At 33.3% G+C, this 19,111-nt stretch overlaps 1 protein-coding gene across 3 annotated transcripts; it reads right to left on the minus strand.

Moving 5' to 3' along the window:
* Positions 1-1,095: 1,095 nt before the first annotated feature.
* LOC127723035 (uncharacterized) lies at positions 1,096-18,530 on the minus strand. Of its 3 annotated transcripts, XM_052229459.1 has the most exons (6): positions 18,368-18,530; positions 14,397-14,453; positions 12,625-12,925; positions 10,181-10,410; positions 8,519-8,939; positions 1,096-4,275 (listed from the first exon to the last, which is right to left on the minus strand). In XM_052229459.1, exons 3-6 carry the CDS (start codon positions 12,836-12,838, stop codon positions 1,796-1,798), a joined length of 3,345 nt encoding a protein of 1,114 aa, XP_052085419.1. In that variant the 5' UTR covers positions 12,839-12,925; positions 14,397-14,453; positions 18,368-18,530; the 3' UTR covers positions 1,096-1,795. The 3 variants fall into 3 exon arrangements, with proteins under 3 accessions (XP_052085419.1, XP_052085418.1, XP_052085420.1); XM_052229458.1 differs by lacking the exon at positions 14,397-14,453; XM_052229460.1 differs by lacking the exons at positions 12,625-12,925; positions 14,397-14,453.
* Positions 18,531-19,111: the final 581 nt, after the last annotated feature.

Here is a 19,111-nt window from a genome sequence, read left to right on the forward strand (position 1 = left end):
TCATGACCAAGGTTATACCAATGAAACATGATCCAAGGTTATACCAATGAAACATGATCCAAGGTTATACCAATGAAAAATGACAAAGGTTATACCACTGAAACATCAAAGGTAACACCAAAGAAACAAGTTCCAGGTTTAACCAATGAAACATGACTGTCACAAAGATTATACCAATGAAACATGACCAAGGTTATACCAATGAAACATAATCCAAGGTTGTACCAATGAAACATGACCCAGGTTATACCAATGAAAAATGATCCAAAAGAGGGACGAAAGATACCAGAGGGACAGTCAAGGTTATACCAATGAAACATGACCAAGATTATACCAATGAAGCATGATCCAAGGTTATACCAATGAAACATGACCAAGGTTATACCAATGAAACATGATCCAAGGTTGTACTAATGAAACATGACCCAGGTTACACCAATGAAACATGACACAAGGTTATACCAATGAAACATGACCAATGTTATACCAATAAAACATGATCCAAGGTTAAACCAATGAAACATGATCCAGGTTTAACCAATGAAACATGACCAAGATTATACCAATGAAACATGACCAATGTTATACCAATAAAACATGATCCAAGGTTATACCAATGAAACATGATCCAAGGTTCTACTAATGAAACTTGACCAAGGTTATACCAATGAAATATGACCAAGGTTATACCAATGAAACATGATCCAAGGTTATACCAATGAAACATGATCCAAGGTTATACCAATGAAAAATGACAAAGGTTATACCACTGAAATGATTAGACATATAGAACTGTCTTTTACTGTTTGTTTACTAATGATACCCTCATTTTAAGACTTTGGTAATCAGGAAGTTGGACAAAAAGTAATCTGAAAACGCATTACACAATAACAATGGATAAAGCATGTTCATATGAAGTCTGATAACAAATTATAGGAACACTTATTTGTAGTTTCCAAGACAAATGCGACGAAATTTCATACATGGCTTGTATGTTATTGAATAATATACAAATATTCAGTTAACAGGAAGTTGATGAGCAATGAATCTCATACCGTGTCACATGGTGCAGCATGCTTATATGAATCAAGATAACAAATTTCAGGAAGCTTTTAATTTGTATTTCCCTAGAAAAATGCAACAAAAATTTCATACATGGCCATTAGGTTTAGAATATGAAAGTATTCACTGAACAATAGTTTGATTAGTAATGAATCTGAAACCACTTGACATTGTATAGCATGCTTAAAATCAATCCATGTATCAAATTTTAGGACGCTCTGATTTGTAGTTTCCAAGAAAAATGCGAAGACAATTCCATACATGGCCATTATGTTAAGAATATATAAGTATTCGGTAAACAGAAAGTTGATCAGTGATGAATTTGAATCTGTGTGACACCGTAAAGAATGCTGACATAAAGCCATATAACAATGTTTTTAATATTCCTACTTGACACAGGCCTGATTTAACTATTTCTCTAAGACACAACCTCGTTTTTTAAAACAGCAGAAACAGTTGTGTCGAGACTGACTTGAGTGTGCACTGCAGTTTTAGATATTTTGTGGAATTTTTAATATGAACAAAATCAGGAAATTGCAACAGATCATGAATAATATTTGCAAGTTTAGTTGTAAATCTGTTTTTGTGTAGCAAAATAGCTAATTACAAGATGAAATTTAATGTATATAATTACAATTAGCCAATTATGAATATACATGTAATAAGTCCTGTTTCACATAAAGTATAAATTCAAACATTGCATAATCATTATAACTATAATTATATATCTGTTTTATCTTTGAAATAAATGCACAATACTAGTATGTTTGTTTCGTCTTGCAATGTCTAATGGTGTCAATCCTCTCCATTTAATGTTACAGTCTGCTTCGTGTTTCAATAACAATTCAACAATCTCTGTATTACCTTTATAACAAGCTACAAATATTGGGGATTCTCCTGTTTTTCTACACTTATTGATATCTGCCTTATTGTTTATTAACATCTGAACTATCTCAGTATGTCCTTCCTGACAAGCAATGTACAGAGGTGACGATCCATTTACTCTGCACTTATTGATGTCTGCCTTATTTTGTATTAACATCTGCACAACCTCAGTATGTCCTTTCAAACAAGCAATGTTCAAAGGAGATGCTCCAGTCTCTGTACATTTATTAATGTCTGCCTTATTGTTAATTAACATTTGAACTATCTCAGTATGTCCTTTCCAACAAGCAATGTACAGAGGTGATGCGCCAAAATCTCTGCACTTATTAATGTCTGCCTTATTGTTTATTAACATCTGAACTACTTCAGTGTGTCCTACCTGACAAGCAACGTACAGAGGTAATGCTCCCATATCCCTACACTTGGTAATGTCTGCCTTGTTTTTTATCAACATCTGGACTACTTTTATATGTCCTTCCTGACAAGCAATGTACAGAGGTGATGCTCCCGTATCTTTACACTTATTAATGTCTACCTTATTGTTGATTAACATCTGAACTACCTCATTATGTCCTTTCTCACAAGCAATATACAGAGGTGATACCTCTTCAACACTACACTTATTAATGTCTGCCTTACTGTTTATTAATAGCTGAACTATTTCAGTACGACCTTTCCAACAAGCAATATACAGAGGTGATGCTCCCATATCTTTACACTTATCAATATCTGCCTTATTGTTTATTAAAATCCGAACTACTTCTGTGTGTCCTTTCTCACTGGCAATGTACAGAGGTGATGTTCCAGTCTCTGTACACTTATTAATGTCTGCATTATAGTTTATTAACATCTGAACTACTTCTGTGTGTCCTTCCTCACAAGCAATGTGCAGAGGTGATGTTCCAGTCTCTCTACACTTATTTATGTCTGCATTACTTTTTATTAGCATCTGAACTACTTCTGTGTGTCCTTCCTGACAAGCAATGTACAGAGGTGATGCTCCAGTCTCTCTGCACTTATTAATGTCTGCATTATTGTTATTTAAACACCATTTAACAACAGCAATATCGCCTATAAAACAACACTGTATCAAAGGAGTATTATTGCTATTAATGTCATATGAACTAGCCAATTGTTTCTGTTGTGATATTTCCAAACCTTTAATATGAAGTAGGAATTTTTGTCTAAAAAAATGATCGTTCATGTTGATGTTACAAAAGACATCTTGTATATTTCCTTTTGACCAGTCATTTACCATTCTCTTAATATATATTTGCTGATATTTTTCTGATAGAATGATCGTAAACTCATCATTCTTCCTTTTTTTCTCAGACATGAACCTTTCACTAATAAAACGACTTGTAGCATTGTTAATCAAACAATGAATCATAACACTTCCAAAGTAAAAAGCAAGAAAGTCGAACAGTTTGTCGTGAATAGTTCGGTACACATCCCCGTCCTTTCTGATGAATGTATGACAGAGTGAATCAAGCTCATCACGAATAACCAATCGTGATGTTCCTTTTATTACCTTACAAGCTTCATATGTGTTCTTTATGTTTTTTTCCCTATCTTTATCCACATCTTCAACAAGCCATTCTTCTTTCAGATAATTGTTAAACACAACACATAAAGCGAGTGCACAGTATTTGTCATGTGCTCCTTCTATCTGTAAGTTATCTATTTCTTCTTTGTAAACTGTAAAAGGATTCTTAAAGAAATCGACAACATTCAGACTTGTGTTTTTGCTGTATAATTGACACAAAAGAGGAAAACAGTCAAACATGTCATAATATTCTTTAATTTCAGATGCTTTTGTTTTCAGGTAAAACTCAGCAATTGATTGTTTTTCTGTTTTCGACAAACGCAAACCTTCAGACAACAGATTGCATTCACAGGATAGGAAAAATGACAAAGCTTTCATTTTTTCATCTTTGTAAACCTGTAGTCTACAAGACATAATTATTTTAACTTGTTTTTTTTCTACTAATGTTTTGATTATCTGCATGCAATTTTTCCAGTTCTCATATTTCGTGGGATTTAAAGTATATGTTCCACAAAAATCATCTACTACAAACAAGTTTTTTTTATTGGGATTGTACCACTTGTCAATCTTTTTAGGCATTGATACTGGTAATATATCAAAGCCATGTGTTTGCATCTGTAGAGCTACATGGCGTACTAATGATGATTTTCCACACCCAGAACTTGCGGTAACAACAACACAACCCTTTTCTTTGATTAATTTTAATATTCTTTTAGCTGCTTCAGTTTGTATATATGTTTTGTCATCTTCTTTCCATGTTTCTAATTCATCTTTAATTTGTCCTAAAAAAAGATCTCTGATTATTCTTCAATAATGTTGAACAAAAGACTGTGTATTTCCTTATCGATCATAATTTCATACACGAGGTTTAGATCCTTATATTTTAAAGACACTATATATATGAGGAAACTAGAGCTAACAAGTAGAAAAGTCCTATCTTTTCATCTAATCATGATGATTGAATTATGTTTAACATCATGTGGCAAATATCAAATGTATATAAGCATGATCAGGTTGATTACATGTTGATGTGACATGAATATAAACCCTGCTTTGTACTATACGAACACACTGAGTTGGATTTTTAAATTTTTAGTTCACATGGTAACAGCGGACACGAAGGTATGTCTCCTTCCTACACACATTATTCTGATTCAAAGCCGACCAGTCTTAATAGTTTGCTTTTACTCCTAAATAACGTATGATTAGAGAAGGAGCAAACACCAATGTTCAAGCCTTTGGGTTGACATTGCCGGAAATGGATACCATGACCGCCAACACTCAATGCAAACACGCTACCATGAAATCACTGAAATGTTATCTGTATATTTGATCATGACTGAATATATAATTCAAATCAATGTCAAACTAAATGGTTCACAAAAACTCTATTGATTTGATTCATATAAGTCCATCGAGTAAAACTCGTTACGGAGGAATCAAGGCCAAAAATATAAATATAGTTGTTTCATGCCTCCTGGCAAAATAAACAAAGAGGGTATGTAGACAAATTTTGTTTCTTAAATATTTATATCGACTATATAGGGATATGTTCTGGACTTTAACGGTGTTAAACAATAATCAATGGACTTTAACAGTGTTTAGCTGAATACGTCTATGTCTTAAGTAGGCATGACAATTTAGGTTAGATAGATAGGAAGGAAACACAACTATATTTTTTGGCCTACGTACTGTGCTAATTGTCAATGAATCTTAGATATGTTCGATTGATTGATTATTTTTTGTGTTATTTCAAGTGGCAAATATTTCAAAGCCTATCGTGATGAAAAAGAGTAGACATGTAGACATATCTTTTCGCACATGGCTTATCATAACTGAATATATTGTAAATGCTGTCGAGGTCATGTGATCGCTAAATATGGATCATTATATATTAGACCGTTGATTTTTATGTTTGAATTGTTTTACGCTAGTCTTTTTGGGACCCTTTATAGCTTGCTGTTCGGTTTAAGCCAAGGATCCGTGTTGAAGGCCGTACTTTGACCTGTAATTGTTTACTTTTTACACATTGTGACTTGGATGGAGAGTTGTCTCATTGGCACTCATACCACATCTTCTTATTTCTATTAATAAAATCATGAGATGAGGTATGAATGCCTGTGAAACAAATATCCACTAAAGACCAAAGAGAAGGGTTATAAATACCTACAATATGCCCTAAATAAGCCAAACTTACATCCAGACACAGTTATTATATTACTTATACTAGAACTACATATTCTAGAGGTGGCGTGAATCAGATGTGGATACTAAAAAAATCCAAAGATCTTTTAGAGAACATACAATCTGAGACTCTTCATCTTGCAATAGTATTAACACATTTGACTTTTCTACACTTTACACAAGTGTTCCCCATTCCAAACTAAAGAACAAATTGAAAGAGTTGGTCCTACTTTGTTTCATAAAAAAGAATGGCCAACGTAGATACAAGTATCTTGTCTTAGGGAGGGATAAATCCTACTTTGTAAAAAATCACTCTGATTGTAACAAAAAAATCTCTGAAACTGACATTATCAAGATGCTTGATTTCTTGATTGACAACATATTTGTTACGTTTGGAGGACGTATTTTTCAACAATCGGCATTCCCATTGGAATCAACTGAACCCCTCTTTTTGCCGACTTGTTCCTGTATTCACATGAGGCTGACTTCATAAAGGAACTTCTTAGGAAGGAAGAAAAGAAGTTAGCAGTATCCTTTACTTTCCGCTACATAGATGATACTCTCTCACTAAATAATTAAAAATTTGGTGACTATGTTGAACGCACCTATCCCATCGAACTTGAGATAAAGGATACAACAGATACAGTTAAGTCTGCCTCAAATCTTGACTTACATCTAGAAAGTGACACTGATGGTCGGTTGAAAATAAAACTTTATTACAAAAGAGATGATTTCAGCTTCCCAATTGTGAACTTTCCATTTCTATGTAGCAACATTCCAGCAGCGCCTGCATACGGAGTATATATCTCCCAGTTGACACGATACTACAGGGCTTGCAATTCCTATCATGATTTCCTTGATAGAGGGTTGCTGCTCACAAGGAAGCTATTAAACCAAGAGTTCCAAGTGGTGAAGTTGAAATCATCCCTCCGTAAATTTTACGGACGCCATCACGAGTTGGTTGACCGTTACCGAATATCCGTTTCACAGATTAGAGGATATGTTCCTGATGTCGTAACTAAAATCCCGTCCCCTTTTCCTGAATGTGATCTACCAAATTAGACTTATAACGGATTTGTACTAGCATGAGCAACACGACGGGTGCCACATGTGGAGCAGGATCTGCTTACCCTTCCTGAGCACCTGAGATCACCCCAAGTTTTTGGTGGGGGTCGTGTTGCTCAGTCTTTAGTTTTCAAATGTGTTTTGTGTACTATTGTTTGTTTGTTGGTCTACTTCTTTGTTAGCCACGGCGTTGTCAGTTTATTTTCGACTTATGAGTTTGAATGTCCCTTTGGTATCTTTTGCCTCTCTTTTATAAACTTAACATAATGATTGACTATGTAGTGACGCTGTTTGTCGAAATGCTCATCTGATCTGGTAAAGCTGGCACAGTCTAATGTTATCATACTACTGCTGGTTGACTGTTAGTTAGATATCTGGTAAAGTTAGTAAAGTCTAATGTTAGCACACAACTGCTGGTTGACTGTTTGTTAGATATCTGGTAAAGTTAGTAAAGTCTAATGTTAGCACACAACTGCTGGTTGACTGTTTGTTAGATATCTGGTAAAGTTAGTAAAGTCTAATGTTAGCACACAACTGCTGGTTGACTGTTTGTTAGATATCTGGTAAAGTTAGTAAAGTCTAATGTTAGCACACAACTGCTGGTTGACTGTTTGTTAGATATCTGGTAAAGTTAGTAAAGTCTAATGTTAGCACACAACTGCTGGTTTCCTGTTTGTTAGATATCTGGTAAAGTTAGTAAAGTCTAATGTTATCATACCACTGCTGGTTTACTGTTTGTTAGATATCTGGTAAAGTTAGTAAAGTCTAATGTTAGCATACAACTGCTGGTTTCCTGTTTGTTAGATATCTTGTAAAGTTGGAACAGTCTAATGTTATCATACAACTGCTGTTTGTTAGATATCTTGTAAAGTTGGTACAATCTAATGTCATCATACAATTGATGGTTTACTGTTTTTTTTTAGACATCTTGTAAAGTTGGTACAGTCTAATGTTATTATACAATTTCATTGACAATATCTCCTATAAGGGATCAATTTTCGATTTATGTTTTTAGACTTATCTATCTTATTTTATTTTAAACTATTTCAAGTTTTTTTTTATTTGTTTTGCCATCTGTAGTTGTGCGTGTAAGTTTTTGCTAAAAATTGGTAAAAATAACTCCCAGAAGTTGTCAATTGACGATTTAGTATATTGTGTGTGCTTTAAAATATAATATGTGACAAATTATCCAAATTCAAATGGTAAAAGTCCCGTAACTTTGGAACGACGCACCAGAAAAACATAGTAAAAGGGAGCTCCTTTTTATCAATCCCAACAACAATGTAAGGCTTTTCGGAAATCTATTTATGTATACTGGAATTAGTGAGCGATATGTGAAAAAATCCCTTAATTCAGATGTTTAAAGTCCCGTAACTCTGGAACGACAGCGCCAAGCATTTTCAAAATCAACAGAGGGCTTTCGTTCATCAATCCATATGTTGTGTTAACATTACATGAGAAACAGTTAAGTCAAATTGGAGCTATCGTACGAAGTATTGGTGGTTGGACGGAGGAACAGACTGACGGACATTGGTATATCGTAATACTTCCTGTCTTCGACGGGCATATAAAAGAAATGATTACGATGGATAAAAAATGATGAGTAGTAAAATTGCCTTACATCCATTCTGAACGAATGTTTTAGTCCTATGTATGCTTGGAATAATGCCAAACAGATCAGCATATTATCAAAGAATGGAAAAATATAATAGAAATTGAAGAATTCAATAACATTAACCCCGTCAATTTTTCCCTGTATCAATACATATAATATACCTCTGATATTCCATGGTACTGGGTCTGTTAAAATTTCTGTGACTTTTGAGTTTCCAGCCTGTAGGGTACATTGGGTATCTTGTAACTCTCTCATATTCTCCATAATTTTCGAGTGTTCAGTATGTAAAGAACTGTGGGAAGTCTGTAAAATACTGTGTGAAGTTTGTAAGTCTCTCAGGTTTTCTTTCACTTTTGAGTGTTCAGTTTGTAAAGTACTGTGGGACTCCCTTAACCCTATAAGATTTTCTGTCACTTTTGAGTGTTCCTTCCACAAGCTGTCCATTGTTTGTTTCAGTTCTTTCATCTCCTCCAGTGATTGTTTGATTTCCAATATAATTTCCTGGTTAGACTGGTCTAATATTTTAACTTTCAACTCTTGACATTCTTGATACATTGATTGACCTCCCAATCGACCGACAGCCTAAACATAAATAGAATAGTTCAATGCATGATATGTTGAATTCCTTTAACAAATATTCTTTGTCTATGTACAATACTCGTTTTTAATTCAGTTAAATGAACCTTGCCTGTAAAACAATATAAAATAAGAAGATGTGGTATGATTGCCAATGAGACATCTCTCCACAAGAGACAAAATGACACAGAAAATAACAACTATAGGTCATTGTACGGCCTTCAAAAAGCCCATACCGCATAGTCAGCTATAAAAGGCCCCGAAATGACAAATGTAAACAATTCGAACGAGAAAACTAACGGCCTAATTTATGTACAAAATAATAAAAACAAATATGTTACACAGCAAAAAACGACAACCATAGAATTACAGGCTCCTGACTTGGGACAGGCACATACAGAATGTGGCGGGGATAAACTAGTTTGTTGGTGCCAAACCCTCCCTCTAACCTGGGACAGTGGTGTAACAGTACAACATTAGAACAAACAAAAAATCAGTTGAAAAAGGCTGAACTCATTAGATGGATACACATATGAATACATCTAACAAAAACACAAAGTGGACGTGGATGGATACTTTTACATCCAGACAACAGAAATAAATTCATAAAAAGCCAAAATATCAGCCTGGATGATAATTTTCAAGGTGAAGCAATTGAAATGAATTGTATTGACAAAAGGCGAAAGATACCAAAGGGACATTCAAACTCATAAACAACGCAATGCCAAAAACAAAAAGAGAGAAAAAAAAGCTGCAAAATGCTTTTATATTTTGTTTCACAAAGGGTCTCTATACCTTCGAATACAGTATGGGTTTTGTTCACTGTTGAAGGCATTGTAGTGACTTGTAATGTTCACATCTTTGTCCATTGGTTTATTGATAGTTGTTTTGTTGGCAATCATACCGCATCTATTCACTTTTATTTAAACAAATGTTATAGATGTTATATTGTACAATTCTAGATAATAATGTTTCCATAATAAATAATTCATTAACATGTATAACAAAGCGGTCCATGTGCTTGTTCAGCAGCAGTTGACATTTTGACTGCCTTTTTTAATACTTTCTGGACCACAGCTCCAGCAAGTCCTTGAAAGGTTTTCAGTTGTCAGACTAGTTCACATGATAAGAAAATGAAATCGATTGTTTGATCTAAGTTTTGATATATTTAAGCTTTGCATTTACAGTAGAATCAATATCCTACATGTCCAATATAAATCCAAGTATCCATGTTGAGACACACTTACATCTGATATCTCTCTCCAAGTTGCATTAAAATAAGCAGTGTCTATTGTATTACTATCATGATGAGCTAGTTTATTCCTGTAACATTTTATCCTGGCTAGATCAGATCCTGGAGTTGTCTCCCCTGGTATCGGTAGAGTGTCAAATCCATTGATTGGCTCAGTAATAGATGTCAAGTTTCTGATCAAACAGATCATCAACGTTACATCAAATGTTTTGGAATCAGGTACCCCTATAACATATAAAGTAACAAAAAAATACACTTATATAGTCCTAAACTCAGAAAAAAAATGTGTTTTCCAATCAGTTTCAAGTAACAGTTTTAAGCAGAAATATTTGCAGATAAATTTTTACTTTCAAAATAACAATGAAAATATTACCTCTATTAGTTATCATAAACTATCATATCTTTGAAGTTAAGTAATTTCATTTATATGATTATATAAATATGGAATATATGTAATTGTTTTGGGTTACAAATCATGCAGATAATAAATAAACTTCAATTATCGGCATTTTGTACATTTTCCCTGTGATGTTCAAAATCAAACATATCATCATTCTATATGTCTCAATTGAATCACATGTTTCTATCTAAATAAAACAGATTTTTGAATCTTTTTTTAAAGTAGTAGTAAAATCTGTAGGAATTGACACCTGTAAATAATATCTACAAAAGTCACTAATTTTAACATCACATTAACTCGTATCTGTACTTTTAAAAGTTACGTGTTAGAATTATACCCCTGACTGTACCATTTACCTTAAGCTTTTCTATGGTTCCAATATAAAAAAAGCACAGTGTTATTCAATCCTTTATGCACAAAGGCAACATCAATACAGAAGATTACTTTAATCCGACTTATGAGGTGGAATATCCATCTGATGTCTTTCACCTCACTTTTAATTTAACAACAAGAATGTAAAAGAAATTAGTACTGAGAAAATATTGAAGAAGCCATTTAAATGATTTATGTGTCTCAATACTGATACTAGAAGGACTGCTTCATACCTTGATCTTTTCCTCAATATTGACACAGATGGACGACTTCACACTAAAATATATGACAAACGGGATGGTTTTAACTTCCCAATTATCAATTTCCCATTTCTCAGCAGTTTCATACCCTCTGCTCCGTTGTATGGTGTTTACATATTTCAATTTAAACGTTATGCTCGTGCATGTTCACATTATATGGACTTCATATACAGGAGTATGCTCCTTACGCAGAAACTGCTCCAACAGAGTTATGAGGAAGACAGATTAAAAATGACACTCCGAAATTTTATGGACACCATCACGAATTGGTTGATCTATACGATGTGTATGTGTCTTAACTAACTAACGACATTTTTACCACGCCTTAGATTGTGGCTTACCATCTACGTTGTCTGTCTGCTAAGTCGAACGTGACATATTTCCAAATATGACTGCTTTGCCGAGTGTGAATTCGCATTGCTATACGAAGTGTCTCGGTATTTATACATCCAACATTCATGGATTTAGGTTCGATGTTTCTTTTGTAAGTACGGTTGGGTATTGTGTTTTGTCCTATCGTATGTGGTTTGAATTCTGTATTTTCGGTACATTTCCATATGTCTTATTTGTCAGTACAGTTGAGTTTTTTTCCATTTTCCATGGATGGAGTATTGTGTTAGTCCAAATAATTATGACGTCGTCACAACATTAATTTTAAAAAGCCTTTCAAGACCGTCATAATCATGATAAATATTTGGACTAGTATTGTGAAAATAATTGTGAATTTTTGGATCTCGTTCCATATAATTGTATAAATTTCAATATTACCTTTGATGATATATACGTCACAAAAATACGTCACTTTTTGTGGTGTTGATCCATTCATATGACGCGCAGTTTGTGGTGTCCTGTGCATTCGTTCATGGGAGATGTCCGTTGTTATTCTGCGGTTTACATGTTGTAATGTACTATTATATTATTTATCTATGTTTGTCTCTGTGCTGAGTGTTATTGTGTTTGTTTGTACTGTATTCCTGTCACGTAGTGTTGTCATTTTAGCGGTATTTTTTAACATTGCCATATAAGCAGGAGGTTTGGCTAGCCATAAAACCAAGCTCAATCCACCATTTCTTCTTAAAATGTCCTGTACCAAGTGAGAAATATTGCAGTTGTTATCAAATAGTCCGTTTCTATGTACGTTGGCGTTTGTTTTTATTGCAGTTCAGTGTTTCTGTTGTTCCGTTGTTTCCCTCTTATAGTAAATGTGTTTCTCTCGGTTTTAATTTGTAACCCGGATTTGTTTTCTCATAATGACCTTTAAACAGCGGTATAGTACTGTTGCCTTTATTTATAGATAACATATATTTTTGTTATATCAATTACCAGAAAAACATACATCTTTAAAGCTGTGTGTCTCATTTTAACTTAATGAAAATCAACACAATATATATAGTCACTTAAACATACCATTTCTTGGAATCAAAAGATTCCACTGAGCCTGGTTTATGATTCTCTTTAATTTCAAATCCAAGAGAGTGTTGTAGTTTGTATTCAGTGTTGAGGGCAAATAGGTAGGTTGAAATTCTCGGTCAAACAAAGTACGGACTGCTCTAGGTGTCACTCCTTTTAACAACAACGCTAATCGGACATAATTCTCCTCTTCTTCAAAAAGAGGTGCCATTATTTCAAACAATTATCTCTGTTGTACAATAGAAACATATGCTATTGTAACTTAATCTTGTTAATATGGCTAATGATTCCTGTCTTCCTGAAAATATATAAATGTCACTACATTCAAAAATAATTGTTGAGAGTATCTAAAGGCTCTGAGGATGTTGATTTTAATTTACATTACAAATTAAGATCTAAACTAGGGTCGTCAAGTAGCTTTTACCCCTCTCCTTGCATATTTGGCATACAATCGATAAAATGGAATAAAAGTCTTCATAGTTTCCGGCATATTCACAAAATTTAATTATGCAAGGGCAATATCGTCGTAGTCAACCTGATGATTGAGGTCATGCTAACTTATTTGTAGATCTTACTTTGCAGATTGTTTTTGTAATTATTAACAATAGCTTTTTATCTATTGAAGTTTCTGTACCATACTTAACAGTCTGAACTTGTACTCGAATAGTTCTTAACCATCTTAAAGAGTCTGTATCATACTCGACCCAGATCTGATCCATACTCGACCCTTGTCTCTGTACCATACTTTACCAAGTCTGCACCATACTCGATCAAGTCTACACCATAATCGACCAAGTCTGCACCATACTAGTACTAGACAAAGTCTTAACAATCCTTGACCTATTCTTAATCTATCTCTCTTAATTTTTCCATTTTTTGAGTCTTTTATTTACAAAAATTGTTTCCCTTGGCTAGAAATTTTACCAGGAGTTAATATATAAGAAATTAATTTGTCGGATACGAAAGATCAATGTAACAATAAGTAAGTAGTTTTTTGTTGAAAACAATATAGTTTTGCATTCAAGATGTTATTTATACTTTGGTCAAGTATGGTTCAGACTTTGGTCGAGTGTGGTTCAGACTTAAAAGTTCTTTGATATTGTTAAGACATTGAAAATAGATCATTAACCGGTTAAGAACAGGTTGAGTAGAGGTCAAAAATGTGTAAAGACTGTTTCACCCTGGTAGAGTATGAGTTAAGACTTTTCAACATGCTCAAGAGAAGGGTCAATTACATGTTTAGTATGTTAAGTATGGTTCAGACTACAGTTGAGTAATATAAAGTAGGAACTCAGAATGATTGAGTAAATATCAGTAAAGTCGAGAACAAAAAAATTGCCAATTTCAGAATTGTACTGGTTTGTAGTGTCTTGTTTGAATGATCATTTTGTTTCTTTTTATATTCCATCTACTACAATGTATTTCACATGAATATATTTCCAAGAAAACATAAATATAGGTTAACATCATCTTTCAAAGGAAATAACTCTTTTAAGGTGGCTCGGGTGTATTCCTCCATTTTGGATTTTGAAGTAGATGGTAACGTTAGTCTAGATCTTTGATGAAATGTGCAAACTTTGAGAGTAGTATGTAATTAATGTGTGAGAACTTTGGTGTAAATATAGATAATTGTGTGTTTTATCATAATTACGGCTGTAATTTCTCAAAAACATTTTATTTGTGTTTTTTTAATTGATTTTCAACTTTGCCAAATAAGGGGAGATAACTCATTTAAAGTAATTTTATAATAGAAAGTGTTATGAACTTACCTATTTTAGTCTGTAGCAAGAAAACAAGTTCGGTGACCCCATTTTTCTTTTTCTTATCTGAAAGCATTTTATAAGAGCTAGCTTCTCACATTTTATCTTAAAATTCTATCAAGTAGTTTTCTTTTTATCGAACAAAAATTTGATTTTCCATGCATAATCTACACAAAATCTGACAATTTTGCACAAACTGTAGCGTGAAAAAAAGTCAGGTGACCCATACTTTTTATTATATTTTTGAAAAAAGCATGATAAAAACTTCATTTTGACAAATTATTAAAAAATTATATCAGTTTTAATTAAGATGCCCCAGTCACCTTAAGTAATCCATTTAAGATTAGTTATTTTATTGAATATGTAGATCTTGTCCCGTTTTTTTTTTTATTTTCAGTTTTGGTTACATTTTCTCTCTTTCAATATAGTTCATGGATAAAACATAAAAAATGGGTAAAAACCGTAATTTTATTTTTAAGTACTTTAACAAATGCCGGAATCCAGGGTAAATTCAAAAAGAGGGAAGTCCATAAAACATGAAAAAGATCAAACACTCGACTGCATGTAAATCAAACAACGGAACGAATAGAAAACAGCTGTTTAGGAAAAAATAAGGAGTCAAAAGCGACATACAGTCATGTTGACTTATTCATAGATCCTTTCCGGTAAATATGTTTTTTAATCTTTGTTAGCCAAGAGTTACGATCCAGCCTCTTCTATGGAGAGAAGGGGTCGGATTGTAATCCCGGCCTTTCGAAGATGATTTTGTTTGGCATTTTACAGGTTCTCTCTATTTATTTGAGTTTCCGGGATAATAAGATAGAAAAAATTAAAAAAAAGAAACATTGTCATGTAAGGGGAATAACTTCAATAAAGAGTTGTCTGACACTTTTTGGAGAAAAAGACCAGCTGTAGAAAGGGTAGATATAAGATAGATCTTAACATTCTAAATGTTTCTTCATTTTCAAATTTTTCTCTATCTTTGAATGTTTTCATATTAACAGTCAATACTTGTAGTTTATCCCTATGAACGTTTTAAACCATTATCTATGTGCATCATAGACATGACCATAGATATCAGATAACACTCTAAAGACGTCTAGAAGAATGGCGTGCAGCATAAGATGATAACCCGGAGCAAATAGCTACAGTTCCTTTTGCTGCCTACCGCTAGAAATTTTGCTTCATCCGTTATCATAGTATGGTGTCAATTTAACTTCTTCAATCTTATTTGTAAAACAGGAAACAGTATATAAAAATAAAAAGTATTCTTATCATTTGGAGTGACATTCATAAGGGGGTTCCCCAGGGTTCTATCCTGGCCCCCTACTGTACAATGTTTAATCAATGTACATTTTTATTTATAAAAACTGCTCTCTGTATATTTATGCAGATAACAATTACTTTTCTTTTTATACTCTAGATTATGAGGTTTTAATTTCTACTTTAGAATCACAATCATTCAACTTATTAAATAGTTTTAAAAATTAAAAACATGCAGGCAAACTCTGACAAATTTCAGGTTTTAGCAGTTGCAAAAAAGACACAAATTCGTTCCAGCAACGATGCCAATATGTAAAATTGGTCAGAACTGAAGGGAGGACCGGAAAGTCCAAACAGCATATTCAATCTCCCTAAACATGCTAAAAGAGAAGTTTCGTCCTGGTGATAAAGTTTCTGTTCCATACTGCACAGTAGGGGACAATGTTTTTTAGATAAAAAAAAAAAGCGACTGATGAATCAATTTTCAGAATGTCATCCCAGGGGCATGGAGAAATGACAAACTACTTCTGGATTTTACCATGACAATACAAGGAACACTGGAATCCAGGAGGCAAGGCAAATTATAATATACCTGGATCACTTCTTTACCTCAAAGGCTTTTCGGTGCCATGACAGGACTGGATGATCCAGTAATTATTCCCACAAAGTAAATGTTTATGGAGTGAAACATTTTATTTCTGAAATTTGATAAAAAATAATATAGATATTAGAATAACTCGTAAAGTAAGGATAAAGGACCAACACATTAAGCAATTAATTTAATTTCCCACGGTCGGCCGAAGATTTTATACCATCCGGAGGTCTGGTGTCGCCTTCGTGACCAAGTTATCGTGTGGCCTTCATGTGTTCTGCAAATAAATATCGTAATAAGAATTAACATCTTTGTGTTGCCTTCGTGAAAGGTTTGGTGCCATCATGTGACCTTCTGTAGGCATTGCACTTGCTTCGGCTAATGATTGACTGTTGAGCGAGTTTAAGACCGTCTCCGCTCAAAATAAAAACATCCATATTCGTATGGCCATCTGGTGTCAATTGCGGGATAGTGTAACACCTGCATTAGTGAAGGTAGGACATTATGTGAAGACGGAAGATCACTTCTTAGTACAAAACGTTGGATCATCACTCTATATTTCCGACAGAGATTTGCCATGTTTAAAAAAAAATATAGTCAAAAGTATGGGTCACTATTTTTCAAGCTACAAATCTTCCAAAATTGCCCAATTTTGCATAGATTATTCCCGAAAAACATTTTTGACAAATAAAAAGAAAACTGTGAGATAGAATTTTGAAATAAAATATGAAAAAGATAGGTTTTGTAATATGCTTTAAGAAAACTAAAAATGGTGTCTTTTGTTTTCTTACTACAAGTAAAAATTTCACTATCATTCCAGTTTAAAATTTATACTATAAGAGAGAACTATAAATAACTATAAATTTTCACTTCTGTTCTCGAACTATGAACAACAAATTTAGCTATTTTGTAAAAAATATTTCCGTACTCCATGTACCCCTTACAACAAAATTATTATATATACCTGTGTACGTTATTTTATTTAACGCCATTTTGTCCAAGGTTATAGTTGTCTTTCTGATATTGTTTAACATCTCCCCCTTTTTTATTAATATTGTATTTACATTGTGTCATAGATCAAATGTATTCGTTTAGTGTATATTTACTTGTTTTTGTTAATATGTCTTTTGATTGAGTTAAGCCATTTCAGTTGATATTTTATAGTGTGTCTTTCTATGTTGTAATGTTACACTACTATTTCAGGTAAGGGTGAAGATTGGCGCCTGTTAAAACGTTTAAACCCGCTGAATTTGTTTGCATCTGTCCTAAGTCAGGAACCTATTTTTCAGTGGTTGTCGTTTGTTGATGTGGTTCATAAGTATTTCTCGTTTCTCATTTTTTATATAGATTAGACCGTTGGTTTTTCTGATTGTATTATTTTACACTAGTCATTTTGGGGCCCTTTATAGCTTGCTGTTTGGTGTGACCCAAGGCTCCGTGTTGATGGCCGTACTTTGACCTATAATTGTTTACTTTTTACACATTGTGACTTGGATGGAGAGTTGTCTCATTGGCACTCATACCACATCTTCTTATTTCTATTATCTCCCTTATATGGCTAAGTCGAACAATTGAATCGAAAAAAAAACAACAAATATTAGTATTTGTTAAAACAGTCTGAATAATGCAATAAATAACTTATTTTTCTGTTTTTAAATGAACAGTCTACCACATTGTTTGCCAATCCGTCTAAATATTTGCTGATTTGAGAACAGAACTGAACCGATTGTGTACTATTGTTTTACAATCAAAGATGGCGGTATACAGTTAATCTGCCTTATATAATTGTCTTTAAAATGCTGATTTTTCTGCATGACATTGTATGATTCAATATGGACACACAACTAGACAGTTACTTGGAATAAAACATATCTTGTTTCTTTTCTCCATTGTTATTTCCCTTGCATTTCTATAATGATCTAGGAACGTACTCTCTAGTATGTTTAGTATATGAAACTGCTGTATAATCATATAATATGTGTTAACACATCATATATGTTAACACAGGGGAATTGTTAATAAAAATAAATTGCTGATTGCACTGGGAGTTTACTATCATTTTTCATACATATCTACAATAACAATGTATCTATCCGTCTATATGTGAAATCGAAAGTAGGCTTACTTTTCATGTAATTAAACCTTGTTCTCTTTGTTCTTCTTTCTAAATATATGAGTATTTTCATCGCCACTCCTGGATATCTCTGTATTTAATGTATTTTTAAGATGGTTCGATTAACAGACGAACTTGGAAGGAAAGCGTCTTTTATTGGCAGTGTCACATGTCATGTGATATTCAGACGGGAGATAACTGCAAAATATTGTTGTGGACAGTAATTTACAACTTCGTATCTATTACTATTATTTATTTGATTATGAAGTGTGCTTTATATGTTTTACTTTGATTTTTTAATGTGTTTTGCAGATGTAATTTTTTATCAAACTGGTTGCCTGATTTACCGTCTAATTTATATAAGAGAGTCAGTATTGATTTTTATCACTAGTTGTGAAAGAATGTAGAACACAGATATGCAGTCAGGTATAACGATACACATACGTTCATTTAGATGAATTACCTGTACTGATCATATATTAACAGGTGATTAAATACAATTATAATGGAGTGACCAAGCCAACAAATTTTCAACTTTAATGGACCACCCTACCTGCAGGCTAAAATATGATTTTTCATTTGGAGAAATGTTCAAACTTTAAATTTTGCCTGGTCGTATAATTACAAAATAATGCAAATTTGTAAAATCTGACGTCAAAGTTTAGGGAAATTCGGGTGGGGAACAAGAAAAAGGCGAGCAGGAAACGGGAAATGGCTTTCAATTGATATTTTACTTAACATCTACATTTAATGATA

This window comes from Mytilus californianus, unplaced genomic scaffold (assembly GCF_021869535.1).
Source record: "Mytilus californianus isolate M0D057914Y unplaced genomic scaffold, xbMytCali1.0.p SCAF_13, whole genome shotgun sequence".
Classification (NCBI taxonomy): Eukaryota; Metazoa; Mollusca; class Bivalvia; order Mytilida; family Mytilidae; genus Mytilus; species Mytilus californianus.